The 16,227-nt window shown below is 42.2% G+C and overlaps 1 protein-coding gene across 1 annotated transcript in view; it reads left to right on the top strand.

Moving 5' to 3' along the window:
* The window catches only part of TAOK1 (TAO kinase 1), an 85,404-nt gene that overhangs the window by 58,969 nt on the left and 10,208 nt on the right, over positions 1 to 16,227 (top strand). Inside the window, exons 6-16 of the mRNA XM_044283649.1 lie at positions 645 to 690; positions 2,053 to 2,149; positions 3,690 to 3,803; positions 4,289 to 4,380; positions 5,983 to 6,076; positions 10,547 to 10,628; positions 12,134 to 12,301; positions 13,673 to 13,876; positions 14,502 to 14,636; positions 14,966 to 15,202; positions 15,867 to 15,995. Of these exons, the coding sequence (XP_044139584.1) occupies positions 645 to 690; positions 2,053 to 2,149; positions 3,690 to 3,803; positions 4,289 to 4,380; positions 5,983 to 6,076; positions 10,547 to 10,628; positions 12,134 to 12,301; positions 13,673 to 13,876; positions 14,502 to 14,636; positions 14,966 to 15,202; positions 15,867 to 15,995 (1,398 nt within the window). The remainder of the gene's footprint in view (positions 1 to 644; positions 691 to 2,052; positions 2,150 to 3,689; positions 3,804 to 4,288; positions 4,381 to 5,982; positions 6,077 to 10,546; positions 10,629 to 12,133; positions 12,302 to 13,672; positions 13,877 to 14,501; positions 14,637 to 14,965; positions 15,203 to 15,866; positions 15,996 to 16,227) is intronic.

Below are 16,227 nucleotides of genomic sequence, written 5' to 3'. Positions count from 1 at the left end.
CCCCTGTGAGAGTTCCAAAAATAACTGAGCACTGTTATTTATTTATTTATTCCCATAGTGGTGAATGGAGCGCACCCGCACAAGTGTGGCCACCTTTCACCGCTATGGGAGCCAGTGGTCAACTATTTTCAGAACTCCCACAGCATATTGGTATCTGACATTGATTGCATATCCTAGCAGTATGTCATCCGTGTCCCAGATGGGAATGCCTCTTTATGGGCCTTTTACTTTGGGCAATAATTAAGGTGGGCTGGCCCTGTACATTGCCCAGTGATCAAACTACAAAATAGAACGTGCTTGCTTGTCGCAGATGATCAGGGGAATGAATGATCGCTCGTACAAACCCCTCACAATAATTGCAATGGGAAAATGACTCTGACTTGCTGTATAGTCGATTGCCACTATAAGACTCCCCTTTACATGTGAAGTGCATTGCAATAGATTTCTGACTCGGGTTCCCTTACTGGCTTTAGCCCCTTTCCCTAGTATCTTCATACTGCATTTGTCGTGCAAAAGTCATTTTCCTATTGTACATGTAGCGGACATGTCTCCTGTGTTGTCTTCTGACCTGGACCGTTCAGAAGCCGTTTTCCCGTGCAATACAATTCATGTGTATTTTCATCTTTTTCTCTCTCTCTCTCCAGCTGGTCATGGAATATTGTTTAGGATCTGCGTCAGACTTATTAGAAGGTAATACTTCTTCATGGGTCGTATACACACCTATCAAGCGGTACTACACTTTTTTCTTTGGAAGGCAATTGGGATCAGGTGCAGCTTTCAAATATACCCAATAGACTACATTTTTTGCAAGTTTTTGGGCAGAAACGGAGACCCCAAAAGTCCCACATTGCATTAAAAAGTGTAACTGTTTCAAAAGTTGAAAAAGCTCTGGTGGTTTACTGGGAGGGATTTGGCCCAAAATGTTTCGACAGATTTATCAATTGTAAAAACAGAAAATCGCATACATTTTGGCTGATGGCAGGCTAAGGGTCTATTCACACGTCCGGTTTTTCTTTCCTGATCTGTTCCGTTTTTTGAGGAACAGATCTGGACCCATTCATTTTTCATTTGCATATGGATCAAATCTGTGTGCAGGAGGCCTTAGAGTTAATTTTCTAACTTTAGGTCATCCCAGCAAGCTAAATTTATTGAGACCTGCACAGTTCACCCACTATTTATTTTTTTTTTTTTTAAACACCGGTGTATGAAATGGCAGCCTTAATAAATCGGCCCTGGCGTACCTACACTACACATCCACGCCGGCTGTGTCCTCCAGTAAATGGTTGTCTTTGTGCATAAATGCCTTTTACTGGACACCGCGTACTGAATGCTAACCCATAGCCAGTGGCTCCGAAAGAGTCAAAAAGAGCTTCTCACAATAATGTGGTGTCTTCTGCTTCCTTGCTTGATTAGCACTGGCTTTTCTGTGATGGACTCCTTTTAATAAAGCTTGAAAAATGCCTTTTTTTAAAGCGAGTCAGCGAGGCAGGTTCAAAATTGCTTGTTGTATTCTAGTTAAAGGAGTGAAATGTTGATGGCCTATTCTCGGGAAAGGTCATCGATATCTGATTGGCGGGGTCAGACACCTGCCACCCCAGCCGATCAGCTGTTTGAAGAGGCTGTGGCCCCCAGTGCACTCTGCGGGTTCCTCACATCTATTCAAGCACAACCATACGTTGTATAACAGCTGTGCTCAAAAATTGCAACCCAGGATCGTTCACTTGAATGGGACTGAAGTGAAAATAGCCATGTGACCAATGAATGTGACTTCACTGGCCTAGGAAGAGGCTGTGGCAGGAGTGAGACCCCCACCCACCCCCCTGATAATGATGACCTCTCCTGAGTATTACCAGGAAAACTCCTTTAAGCTTCCACCCCGCCTGGTCGCAGCTGCAGCTTCTGCACAGAAGGGCCATGACCACTTGCTGTTTCCATTAGGAAGGTGCCTTTTCAATAGAAACTCTTGATCTCTTTGTGTAGCTAAAGATTGACTTTCACAAATTTATATAATTTCTGGATGTTTTTTCGTTTGTTGTTTTTTTTGTATTTCAGTACACAAAAAGCCATTGCAAGAAAATGAAATTGCAGCAATCACACATGGGGCACTGCAGGGATTAGCTTATTTGCATTCTCATAATTTAATCCATAGGTAAGTACACAATTGATTTCATTTTAATTTTAACAATGCAGAATTTCCTCAGTTGCAGTTTACAGGAGTTAAAAAATGTAAATGTATTTCGTCCCCTAGAATTGAAGTGCTTTTGGTACTTCAGTTGTAGTTATGTCCTGTAGTCCATGCCTGGCTATGTTTTCCATGACACATCTTTACACAAGTAAAGCCTAGTCCTTTTGTAGTTGGGACCCTGTTGGTATTTTAGGCTGCTTGTGGTAAGTGGCATAGGTCTACTGACAGGTTCCCTGTAAGGGTACTTTCACACTAGCGTTAAAGTTTTCCGGTATTGAGTTCCGTCCTAGGGGCTCAATTCCAGAAAAAAGCGCTTCAGTTATATCCCAATGCATTCTGAATAGAAAGCAATCCGTTCAGGATGCATCAGGATGTCTTCAGTTCAGTCACTTTTACAGTATTTGGCCGGAGAAAATACTGCAGCATGCTGCCGTATATTCTCCTGCCAAAATTCCGGAGCACTTGCCTGTAATGTATTAATGCCGGATCTGGTATTTCAATGCATTTGTTAGACGGATCTGCATCTGGATCCGGAAACAAATGTTATCGGTTTGCTCACGGATTTCCGGATCCGGCAGGAAGTTCCAGCAACTGAACTGCCTGCTGGATTCCTCTAACACAAGTGTGAAAGTAGCCTTAAAGAATAACTGTTACAAAAAGAAAGCCCTTTAATGTGTGTTAAAGGGACTAAAAGCTTGAGGCTACACTACTGAAACTCCCTTTGTCCCGTGGCATTTTGCAGGTTAATCTATGTCATCGAATCACCATGTACATCAGTATCCCCAAATATAGGGTAATTTCACATGAGCATGTTAAAGGGGTTGTGCAGTCCATATTATTGATGACCTATCCTCGGGATAGATCATCAATATTTGATCAGCTGCATCTGACACCTGGCCACCCCGACGATCAGCGGCGCTCCATCCTTGACATAACACTACGTGTCATCTCCTGTGCGGGTGGCAGCATAGTGTGAATGGAGCAATTACTTGGCATTACACTGCACTTCTGAGATGACTAGTAGCGTAATGAAGAGGAAGCGGCGCTCACATGGAATGCTGCCTTCTCTTCAAACAGCTGATCGGCGGGGGTGCCAGGTGTCTGACTCTGTCCGCTCGGAAATTGATGACCTATCCTGAGGATAGGTCATCAATATATATGGCCTGCACAACTCCGTTAAGTCCCAGATACCCGGTCTGTGTGATGGCTGCATTTCCTGGTCTGATCACTGCTCCTCTGACCTTAATTCACAGCATCATAATTAAGGTGCAGTGAATTCCTGCCTGACCGTGGGTGAGCATATTACAGTAAACCAAGCGTCATACGTAATTGGGAAATAGACCTATAGGAAGTCTAGTCCTCTCTCGGCCATTGTGTGGGGGTATTCCTCTGCACAGAACCAGTTAATAGTTGCAAATACCTGGTGGTGAAACATGACATCTGAATAATTTTCTTTAATGAACATTAACTATGTTCTCATCCATGTAACTTTTTTTTTCCGTAGAGATATAAAGGCAGGCAACATCCTTCTCACAGAGCCAGGCCAGGTGAAACTTGCCGATTTTGGGTCTGCGTCAATAGCCTCTCCCGCCAATTCGTTTGTGGGGACACCATATTGGTAAGGGATTGATGAAATGCGTGTAACGGCTTTGTCGTTCTAAAATGCAGTGAGAAGACTTTGTGTTGCTATAGAAACAACAATAATGTTGGAATCCCAAATGTCTGAAATTTGAGTAAGAGCGTGGTTAGCCATAGCCCATTATTGTACTCTTATGTACAGTATAAAGAATGAAATATTTTTGCACATTTGGATGCATTTATCAATGCAATAATGTGCATTTAGAAAGCAGTGCCAGTGGACGTGCCCCATATCAATGGAAGACTTGCTCCATCAAAGGCTCATTGCAAAAGAACATGCAAGGATTGTACCTCTGTATTATGTGCCATCTTTTGGTGTACAGGTGTCTAGTATGTCATGACTTGTGCCAAATATCTCATGTTACCTGCACCGTTTTCAGAAATTGTCTGCAGATTACATGTGCTAGGATGTTCTGTGATAACAACAGAGACTGTCATTTTGTGGTGTTTCTCTTTGTGTTTTAGGATGGCCCCGGAAGTAATCTTAGCCATGGATGAAGGACAGTATGATGGGAAAGTGGATGTTTGGTCTCTTGGGATCACTTGTATTGAATTAGGTAAATCTTCATTGGCATCTGCTAAAAATGTCAATTACTGGGTGGAGTTCAACAAGTCACAAACTGCTAGGCTATACTATCACAATAATATATCTGCTGAGTATGAAGGAGCTGCAGTTCTGCTTCAGTGCTGTGACGCCTTTACTGCTTTTCCATGTACAGCAGTGCTCCTGCCACCCGGCTATGCGGGGAACTGTCGGCAGCGCTTTCACGTAAAGGAAGGGGTGCTGCAGTTCACCTGCACAGCAGGTGGTCGGGGCTTCCCCGCAGAGGGAAAAAGTATGAAAGGTCCTCTTCATTCACTGGACTGGTGAGGGTTCCTGACATTGGACCATAAAACTTGTAACTTATACTGTTAAATCTCTACTATCTCTGATTTCAGTGTTCATGGCGTAGGTGTTATCAGTGACTCACAGCTATATATACACACTTACACAGAGAATGCTATCAATCACTGATAACACCTCCCTGTGTACAGCTATCTCTGTATACACACTTACACAGAGAATGCTATCAATCACTGATGACACCTCCCTGTGTACAGCTATCTCTGTATACACACTTACACAGAGAATACTATCAATCACTGATAACACCTTCCCGGTGTACAACTATCAGTGACTGACAGCTATCTCTGTATACACAGTCACATAGAGAATGCTATCAATCACTGATAACACCTCCCCCCTGTACAACTGAAGTCAGAAATACCAGAAAATTTATAAATTACAAGTTTTACGGAATCTTTTCCCATAAAACTATATATAAATCTACTCAGCTCCTCCTGCTCTAGAACATGCTGCCTGCAGATTACCCTGCATTAAGGTTGCCATCGCAGAATAGTCATGTGGATTCAGTTGGGAGACTGAGACAAGCAGCTGCCAGACACCTCTAGTGCTGCTTATCTCCTAGGGAAAGGCTGACTTTGGATTTATAAACACTGTAAAGAAAAACTTTTCCAAAGGAGCTCTGAAATATGATTGGTTGCTATGGATAACTATACTGATAACTTCAGCAGACGATTGTCGGAAGGGAACCGTCCTGCCCGGAAATCCCCTCCACAGTATGGGAAGGAGTGATCGCTAATGCCATTGTTCGTCCCCATGCAGAATGATTGTTTGCCGGCAGCAGAGGCTGGTTAGAAGCTACGATCAGCTATCGGCAAACAATGAATTGGGTGTTTGCACAAACGAGCATTTTGCTCGTTCATTAGGTAATCAGCGTCACCTTTACTCCGGCAGATCGCCACTAATGAGCGTTCGTACAAATGCTTGTTAGCGATAATCTAGCTGATGCTTAGGAAGTGTAAATGGGCTTTAAAGGGGTTCTGCAGGAATTGATGATGATAACCTATCCTCAGAATAGGTCATCATCAATATTCACTGCATATCCCCTTTTAAGTTGGTTTTCCTTTGCATCAGTTTTGATAAATCTCCTCCCTTAACCAGGACCACATGAAGTAAGTGTGTAAACAGCATTTTGTCACAAGGCTGTCACATGCATCTGACCTTTTCCTCACTCAAAATGAAAGTCCTTGATTACAATTGTAGGAAGACTGGTAATAGGTTTCAGGATTTCTCACTTGCTGCTTGTTCTTCACAGCTGAACGGAAACCTCCTTTGTTTAACATGAATGCAATGAGTGCCTTATACCACATAGCGCAGAATGACTCCCCCACACTTCAGTCTAGTGAATGGTGAGTACTCCACACGCCGACCACTGTAACGTTACTTACTCATCCTCTGCATTGTGGACATTCACAGTATTTTCTGTGTTAAACGTAAGGAACGCGTAACTGCCTTACCTTACCTGAATTCATGTTGTGTACTTGCAGTTTAATCTTTAGCATTTATGAGCACTTCAGTAGGTTTTCGCTGAAAAGGGGCATGGTCAAAAATGTCCCCTTGATTGTGGGCGCATTCAAGGCAGCAGACGAGAATAATCCTGCATCAATTGCTTAGACGTCACTAGGGATTTATAAGGAATCTTAAAGGGCTTCTGTCATCAGGTTTGTACCTATGACACTGGCTGACCGGTGCGCTTGGCAGCTGAAGGCATCTGTGTTGGTCCCATGTTCATTTGTGCTCAAAATTATGTTTTAATATATGCAAATGCACCTCTAGGAGCATTAGGGGCATTACCATTACACCTAGAGGCTCTGCTGTCTCTGCAACTGCCACGTCCTCTACACTTTGACTGACAGGACCAGGCAGTGAAAACACCTGCTCAAGTCAAATTGGAGAGGGCACAGTAGTTGCAGAGAGAGCAGAGCCTCTAGGTGTAATGGTAATGCCCCCAATGCTCCTAGAGGTTCATTTGGATGTATTAAAACATCATATTTTTCATCAGTGCGGGCACATGGGAACATGGGACCAACACAACGCCTTCAGCTGCCAAGTGCACGTGTAACAGTGTCATAGGCACAAATCTGCTGACAGATGCCCTTTAACATTGTACAAAGAGGCAGGATAAGAGGCGAGATGCCATAAATACATACATAGTAAGGCCTTATTCACACATCAGTGTTTGATCAATGATTTCCTTCACTGATTGGAGCCAAAACCAGTTGCGGGGCAGAAACACAGATCAGGAGCAAATCTTTCTATTGTACCTTATCTCTGTGTAGCCTCCACTCCTGATTTGGCTCAGTCATTAATAGAAAACACTTTGTGTCAGAGCGGTCAGGGGTACACGACATGTACCATTGCTGAAGAGCTCCGAAGTATGCAGCGGTATAGCCGCACAGCTACATAAGCTGTCTGCTGACCACAAAGCACAAAACGGGGGAGATGTATCACCTCCCATGCTCCAGAAAAGTGGCTTCAAAAATTCACAAGCTGATTTTATTTTTATTTTTTTAAATGGGACTTTTTTGGGGGCGGTGGAGGGGGTCGTAAGTGCCACTTTTTACACCAACAGCACTTATCCAAAAGGGTGTGTGGCAAGGACCGTGTCTAACAGCCGAGACAAATGTGTCTTCATTTACCCCAGTTTTCTGGTGCAAATGAAGCCAGAAATCTATGGCAGCTCTGAGCTATAGAAGATTTCTGAGGATACACCAGCGCCTCATCATAAACTAGACTCCCCTCCCGGCAGCATAGGGGATATCTGCGTAGAAAGCACCAGTCTTCATTAATCTCACCCAATATTTTTTGTGGCTGCTCACTGTAAAGGCAAGTGCAGTGTTCTGCTTTTTCCTGTACAGTAAAACAAAAAAATAGCATGTTGCATGCATATCACCATAATCAATTTTGGCTTCTGTCTGGTTAATTTGGTTCAAATGCTGTAAGCTCTACTAGTCCATTCGCCGAACATGTTCACCTAATCAGTGATCCTGGCTTTAGGTATCCAGTAGTGGTGAAGACCTGAGGTTGTTCATAGAGTATAGAAACCATTCATGGAGACCAGCAGACTGAAGGGCAAATCCTATCTGCCACACACATCAAGGGGGAGGGTGTATGCAGCTGGTAGGTAACCTTAGGGGGCTATCAACCAGCAGAAAGACACTGGGATGTGAGGGGAAATTAACCTAGAAGACCAAGATAGTAAGGATTATTATATGAACAGATATACTACACTCTGGTGAGATCAGACTCTTGGATTATTTTTTTTATATTATTTTGCACAAAGCATTGTCTGATGCAAAATTGCATGAAGGTGCTCATACGTTTAAAGTCCTACATTTTGGCGATGTGCCAGACGTCTACTTTCACAAACTTTACGGAGATGTAATATTTGAGGTTTTATTTGCGTACGCTAAAAATATAAACATTGCCACCATACCCCTAGTGGCAAAAGTTTTTAAACAAAATGGAATTGGACAAGTAACATAAAGAAAGTTTAAAAATGAAAAAAAGTGTATGGACCTTTTAGTTCCTAAGCGCTCACTTCTTTGCGGCCACCAGCACCAGTTGCGGATTCTCGTGCGGACAAAACGCAGCGTCATACAGTACAAAACTTGTGTTCACTTTGCTTTTTCATTCCTTGTGGATTTTGAAATTCACCTTTTTCAATGCTATTGTGAGATCTGTGGCAAATGGGCAAAAAAGTAACGCATGCGGTTTTTGGTGCTTATTTAGTGCTGAAATGCCCAGAAATATGCACGGAAATGTATGCAGAATTTCTGCAACACAGCCTGCACCTGTTTGCAGGTAGCCTTAAAGGGGTTGTCAGTTATGAAAAAAAATAATATAGCACTGAAAATCTGATATATAACTGAGCTAAGCAAGTTTTATGCAAAAAAATATATATATTTCCTCATTTCCCTGATTCTTTTCTGGCCCTTTGTTTACATGCAATAAAAACAACCTCTGCCCCTCCCCCTGCACTGCTAAGGGAGTGGCTACAAGAGCTGCCCTGAGTGACATGTCTGCCTGCTGGGAGACTCTGCAGCATGTTGTATGTGTAGGACTACATGTCCCACCTGTATAATGACACTGCTAATACACACAGGATATTCCCCCTACCTTCTTGTGTAATGTTCTCCCTCTAGTATGTCAGCTTCTGTGCCCAGAATTGTCTCCTCACTGCGTGCAGAGCTGTGGAGCTGAAGGGGTTAAGATTCCTAGCAGAGAGTAGACAGCAATGAAGGGGGGCGTGGCTAGCACAGTGACGTCTCGTTTACAGGCTTGTAAACGAACTTTATCAGAGCAGGGAGAGAAGCTGACATCACAGGTCATGTGACCCTCAGTGAAATCTGAGAAACCAGCCACTGCAGATAAAGTGAGTTAATTGGAAAATTTTTATATTTGCTTAGTTAGGAACATAAAAAGAACAAAAAAATAACTCTGACAACCCCTTTAATGTTTTACCGGCACTCTTCAATAGACCTGTGTGCATTGGAGCCTCTGGTCCGGTCCTACCCTCCCCTGTAGACTGCACAGTTCATCTTTGGAATCTGGCATGATCCAGAATTAAGTAGCACATATTATATCTTCTATACAACCTCAGTCAAAGAACATGCGTGGCATTTTAGTTTTCTTGGTCCTGACTGTGATCTCCACCCAGTAACTAATGTTACGTAAAGCAGTCTCCGCTGATGGGGGTGCTGCCAGCAAGCCTGCCCTTTTCCTGGAAGTGTCATAGGAATCCTTATATTCTGCCAGGAGAAAATCATCTCACAATGGTATTTCTACAGATATATACACCAAATGCCTGCTGACTTCAGTGCGGCACTACTTATTTCCACACAAGCTATATTATTATTCTAAAAGTATATAGACTACAATAATCTACAAAGGCCAAATATCAGAACTAAACATTGCTTTGAGGTTAGGACATTTGACATACATGTACTTCATAGTGGCAGAAGTGTATGATGGGTCCTGTCCAAACTACATGCAAAGTATCCCATCACTGGTGACTTACCTGCTTTGCCAGTAGATGTGGTGCTAGTCTCGACTCCATACTATCTGAACTGGACTTCACCCACCGTAGATTCTCTGGTCCGCTGCTTGTTTACAAGCTGCATCAGTGATGTGCCGGTGTACAACACGTTACCGCTTCAGCTGATCCCTGTCCTCAGCGGTGACGTACTGTGTATGCCGCTGGACACAAAGATAAGTATAACTTGCCTCCTTTGCTGGCTGGATTCATTTTTCCATCACATTATGCACTTCTCGTTTCCATGGTTACGACCACCATCAGCGGTGTTCGTGCTTGCACGCTATAGAAAAAAGTGCCGCCCTCTCTGGTGGCCAGGACCGTGGGAGCTCACATAGGCTGGTGCTTTTTCCTATAATGTGCAAGCACGACCCCCGCTGCTGGATTACGGAGTGGTCGTAACTCGTAACCATGGAAACGAGAAGTGTATAAAGTGATGGAAAAATGAATCCAGCCAGCAAAGGAGGCAATATGGACAATCGCAATACATTAGTTAGTGCCTTGTATTAACTATCTCTACGTAATAAATGCTTATACACTGAAGGGACACAGCCCCTTAAGGCAAGTGTTGGATAGATTCTTTACAAGTAATAGAACACATCCATAACGTTTCCAGTTCTTAGGGCAGTATTCTAGTTTTCTTCATCCTTCTCAATGCTCTTAGTGTAAGCTGAGAACACTGGGACTTTCAGATTCCAGTTCAAGCCAAGTTCAAGTATTAAAATCATAATTCAGTGAAAATCAATGGCATCTGTGACTGTGTGTTTTCTTATTTCTTCTCCAGGTCTGACTACTTTCGAAACTTTGCAGATTCATGTCTCCAGAAAATCCCTCAAGATCGACCTACATCAGATGAGCTGCTTAAGGTCAGTACTTACCATGACAATCACTTGATGCAACCCCTTATGCTCTTTGTTGCAGTATTACAATATGAAAAGCCGGTCATGATTTTTCTACTTATATTGAAAATATTGTAGTAATGAACCGAAGGACCATTTGTAATCACTATGCTAGCTATTTAGAACTTCTGCTATTTTTTAACCAATCTATGGTAGCAATCTACTGCAAAGGCTCCTCCAGCAGTTCTTATGTGACATAGTAATTCAAGGGGCTCTCTGGACTCATCGATGGCCCATCCTTAGGATAGGTCATTAGTGTTTAATTGTGGGACTTGAATGGTATGAACTGCCCTTGTGGACGTGCTGCTGATGAGTGATTGCCTAGGAGGTCAAACTTTGGTCTATAGCTAGGATAGGTCATCAATGTTTAAACTTGCCACACACATCACGTGAACCCTGCCGATTCGGGCTTGATCAGATAGCCATCTAAAGTATATTGAGGGCTTCTTGACTCTTCTGAATGGCAGATGCTGGGAAAAGAAGCATTGTGCACATTGAATTTCAGTGTGCCTGATGCTTTCTTATCGAGGGAGATAGCAAAGAGACATTTGGCAGTGGCTTATGCTCCAATCCCTATGAGAACACATGTATGCTTGTCGAAGTGAAGTGCGCATAGGTATGGAGGGTTAGCTGTCAGCCAAATGAGTGCTTAGCTGACAGCAGTCCAAGGTGTATGGCAACCTTAAAGGGGTTATCCAGGATTTTGATATTGATGGCATATTCTCAGTGGACTTCTGGAACTACAACTAAGGCTACTTTCACACCTGCGTTAGGTGTTATCTGCACAGACGGATCAGCACCTATAAATGCAAACGATGGTATCCGTCTGCATAACTTAGTCAAAAAAAGTCTAAGTCAAACGGATCTGTCCTGACTTTACATTGAAAGTCAATGGGGGCTGGATCCGTTTACAATTGCACCAAACTGATCTGTCGCCATTGACTTACATTGTAAGTTAGGACGGATCCGTTTGGCTCTGCATCGCCAGGCTGCAAGCAGCGTTTTGGTGTCTGCCTCCTGAGTGGAATGGAGGCGGAACGGAGGCAAACTGATGCATTCTCTGCAGATCCTTATCCATTCAGAATGCTATAGGGCTAAACTGATCCATTTGGGGCCGCCTGTGAGAGCCGTGAAACGGATCTCACAGGCGGACCCTGAAACGGCAGTGTGAAAGTAGCCTAAACAGCTTATCGGCCAGGGTCTGGGGTGTCAGACCCTACGAAGATCTGATTATGATGACTAATCCTGAGGACAGGCCATCAGTATCAAAATCCTGGACAACCAGCTTACATTCCAGAATGCCTTTAAGATGCGTCATAAGCTCTGCTGTTTTTGTTGCTCGTAGTATATGCATAGGAAAGAGAAAGATCAATGATTTTCAGTTGGATTAGTTTACATTTTAGTGTATTGCTGCATAAATTTCCATTTTGAAGTTATTACTTGGGGGATTTAATATGCTTATAATATTGCAGCACATGTTTGTCTTGCGTGAGCGACCAGAAACAGTGTTAATTGACCTGATCCAGAGGACAAAGGATGCAGTCAGAGAGCTGGATAACCTACAATACCGTAAAATGAAGAAGCTGCTTTTCCAGGAGGCCCATAATGGCCCTGCTGTGGAAACTCAAGAAGACGAGGAGGTATGATCCTTCCGTGATGGCTATGAATATGTTACAGTACTAACTGCACAACACCCACAGTGCAGCCACCCCTGGTCACCGTCACTTGTGTAATACTCAATGATCAGATGTCATGGCAGGTAGCAGTAGAAATGTAGTATTACATGACGTCCGTAGAAACACACGCGTGACCGTGTTGCGTGTCCAATGCAGAGTCCCTCAGAGTTGTACCAGCTCTTCCTAGTGGCTTTCAAATCCGGCTAACCAAAGGGGGTCTCTTTAAAATTTATATCCTGTAATAGGATTGTCTGACATTCAGGACACTGTGCTGTACTCTTTATATAGCTTGTTTTATGGGACAATTGGATAGTTACCTCTAGTACACAAACATTCTTATATAGTGGTAAATGGGTAAAAATGTGTGGGAAATCTGCAGAACTTTTATTGGCGTTAAGGAAACGGCCATGCTCGGCTAACTCCCTCTCTCTGTTCACATGCCCCTCCACCTTTTTGTTCATTCGCCAACTTGATTCAGCCACTAGTTGCCACCTCACCAGGTAGGGTGGATGTCAGAGGACCTCCGCTCTCAATGTGTGTGAGATCTAGATATACAATTTATGGCATATCCTGTGGTGAATGTGGGGAATATCCCTTCAAAGGATACCTTTTTTGGAGCATTTTTTATGATTGCATTTTACTTATTTTGGGCAAAATTTTGTGTATATATATATATATAATTTTATTTTTTATGTTCAGCCATTTCTGAGTTTCAAGGTTACAAATCAGTCTGTTTGAGAGGCTCATAGTAGCCGAAACTCTTCACTTGATTTCTGTATGTGACCATTAAATATTCCATAATTACTACTTGAGCGAGTGTCGGTCCTCTTTGTGCAAGTCTGTTTGCAAGCTGTCAGTTTCTGTTTTCTTTGAATCACGTTATCTGACGGATCATATGTAGATCTGATCTCTGACCTTATAAACACTAATATATGTCATATTATCAATTTGAGAATTGAGCTATGAGTGTTTGAGGTCAGGACATCAGAGATAAAAGGTACACATGAGCCGTCAGCTGAAAAAATTCAAAGAAAACAGAAACTGACAGCTTGCAAACACTGATATTATTATTTTCTTTTTCTCTTTTTTTTTTACCCTGTACCTCAGGAAGAGCTGAATGTGTTTAATAAAGACCTATTGAAAAATAAATGATTTTTAGCCCTAAATGAGTAAAATGCTATCATAAAAAAATATAGCCTGTAGGTTTCCATAGCCTTTAATAAATAGTAAAATAACAGATTTACAAGATATGTTTTCAATGTCGAGGACAATAATGAATTTGGAGCAGAATCTTAGATTTTTTGATTCAGTATTTTTTCTTTCTTTTCCCGTTAGGAGCAAGAGCATGGAGTTGGCCGAACAGGAACTGTAAACAGCATTGGTAGTAATCAGTCTATCCCAAGCATGTCGATTAGTGCCAGTAGCCAAAGTAGTAGTGTGAATAGTCTTCCAGATGCCTCAGATGACAAGAGTGAACTGGACATGATGGAAGGAGATCACACCGTGATGTCAAACAGCTCTGTCATTCATTTGAAACCGGTAAGTTTTTTTTTTGTTTTTGTTTTTTTTAATGAGCATGTCCTTGCAGAACTGGTGGGATCTTTGTTTTTCTCCCCTCTGAATTAGGAGTTTGAAAATTTTTGGCCATGTTTTTTTTGTTTGTTTTTTTTACTTAATTTGAATCACCCAGTTTCAAGTGTACATAAAAAATTCCTTGTTTCTTTAGTGCAGGAGTTCTAGGAAAAAGTCCCTATTAAAGTTGGGGAAATAGCACATAAAGTCAAAAGATAAAGAAATGTGGCAGCATGCCCTAAATCCTACATGGCTCTTAACAACATATTGTGAATTAGATTTCTAAAAACTTCCATCCACTGCTATGTCACATCTTGGTTCCATGCCTTTTCTGCATTAAAAACACATTTGGATTGCTAAGTTGCATATTGACATAACCAGCGACATCACAGGGCCTGTAGTGGAGCACACAGTCCCTGCACCTCCATGTTGTGCCTCCACACAGCTAGGAGCAATGATTCCAAGGGAGAGTACCTGTGTAGTAAGGCACCGGATGGAGCATGCTGTGCTTCCACATGAATCCGACATAGGCCCCTATGTTTATTTATTTTATTAATTTTTTTTATGGACTTTTCTTTTTTTTCTTAATCAGGAGGAAGAAAGTTTCCCAGAGGAATCTGAATCTAGAACGCGGCCATCAGAACCACAGTCTCCACCCCAGGTTTCCCGCCACAAATCTCACTATCGGAACAGAGAGCACTTTGCCACCATACGCACAGCCTCGCTGGTAATTTTTCCTTGCTTTTATGTTTTTAATCTGATTATTTTACTTATCTGTATTATTATTGTTTATTACAATGTACTTTTTATGTGGTCAAATTGAAACAAATCCTTGACCTGTGTCGCTTGACAACAGTTCATGCATTAGTTCTGTGGAACTGTGTATAAAGTGAATTTTTGTAAATTGTTGTGTGCCATTAAAGCCTTTAGTAATACTATTTGGCGATTTATGAGCGAACACTATCGTCCTTACCTGTTGCCTGTCCTTTTTAGAGATCCCTTTTCTGGTTGTTGGTTAGAGAACATTTCATACAATTAAAAAATTTATTTTTACAGGTGACGAGGCAAATCCAGGAACATGAGCAAGACTCAGAGCTGCGGGAACAGATGTCTGGCTACAAGCGCATGAGGCGGCAACATCAAAAGCAACTGATGGCACTGGAGAACAAGCTGAAGGCGGAGATGGATGAGCACCGGCTAAGGCTTGACAAAGACCTAGAGACTCAGCGCAACAATTTTGCAGCAGAGATGGAAAAACTTATCAAGAAACACCAAGCAGCCATGGATAAGGAGGTGGGTAGTCTACCTTAACATTAGCTGGTCACGTGGACCTCTTCTGATCACTGGAATGAAGAGGCAGTCGTACTTTGCTAGTTTCGCTACCACTTCAAGTTATTAGCCAGAATCAAATTAGTAGAGACTTCTGCCATATGCTACCAATGTCGGTAAGGAGACGATGGCTACTTCGTGACGGTAGCTTGTTCTGCTAATGCAGTGCAGTTTTGCTTCCTTTTTTTTGTCAAGGAAGTGGGCATTATCTGGATAAGAAACTAGGCAGATGAGCATTTTCCCTTTAATGAAATATTGATATAAACTTTTGATATGTTAGAGAGGAGAGAGGTGTGAGCACATTGTTCTCTCTCCTCGCTGCAGACGATGGGCTTAGTAGAAGTCTATGGGCCCGTTTTGTTTTTGTCTTCTGCAGAGAGGAGAGATTGTGATTCTCAAAACTCTGACCCCCACTGATCATAGCTTTAAATACGTCTCTATGACATATTGAAAGTTTCTCTGTAAACTCAATGACTTGAGTTTGTGAATACTTTTAAAGAAATAAATGAAAAATCTAAGTTCTGTACTGTTAGAAAGCCATGAGAGAATATAATAAATCTTTTGGATAAGTAAACTGCCATTGGTTATGGAAAAGCTGAATATAACTTAAATGAATTTTATTCTATAGCTAAAGCTGATGGCTACTGAGGAGAAGAAATTCCAGCAACATATCCAGGCGCAACAGAAGAAGGAACTGAATAGCTTTTTGGAGTCACAGAAGAGGGAATACAAATTGCGAAAGGAACAATTGAAAGAGGTCTGTGTGTGTATGTATGTGTGTATGTGTATATATATATATATATATATATCTCTATCCCATTTAATGTAACTAGATAAGAGCTGTCTCTAGAAATAGAGGCTGAGGATGGAGCCTCCAGTGCAGAAGTGCACAGGGCCATGACTTAGAAGACTGTAGGAGTAAATCTTGTAAGTTCTGTAATCGAACAGTTGCACCCATGACTGACTATGTGATGGAACTCCCTGTGGAA

This window comes from Bufo gargarizans, chromosome 3 (assembly GCF_014858855.1).
Source record: "Bufo gargarizans isolate SCDJY-AF-19 chromosome 3, ASM1485885v1, whole genome shotgun sequence".
Lineage (NCBI taxonomy): Eukaryota > Metazoa > Chordata > Amphibia > Anura > Bufonidae > Bufo > Bufo gargarizans.
Note: the sequence above shows the minus strand (reverse complement) of the source record. Positions and strands in the feature narration are given on the sequence as shown.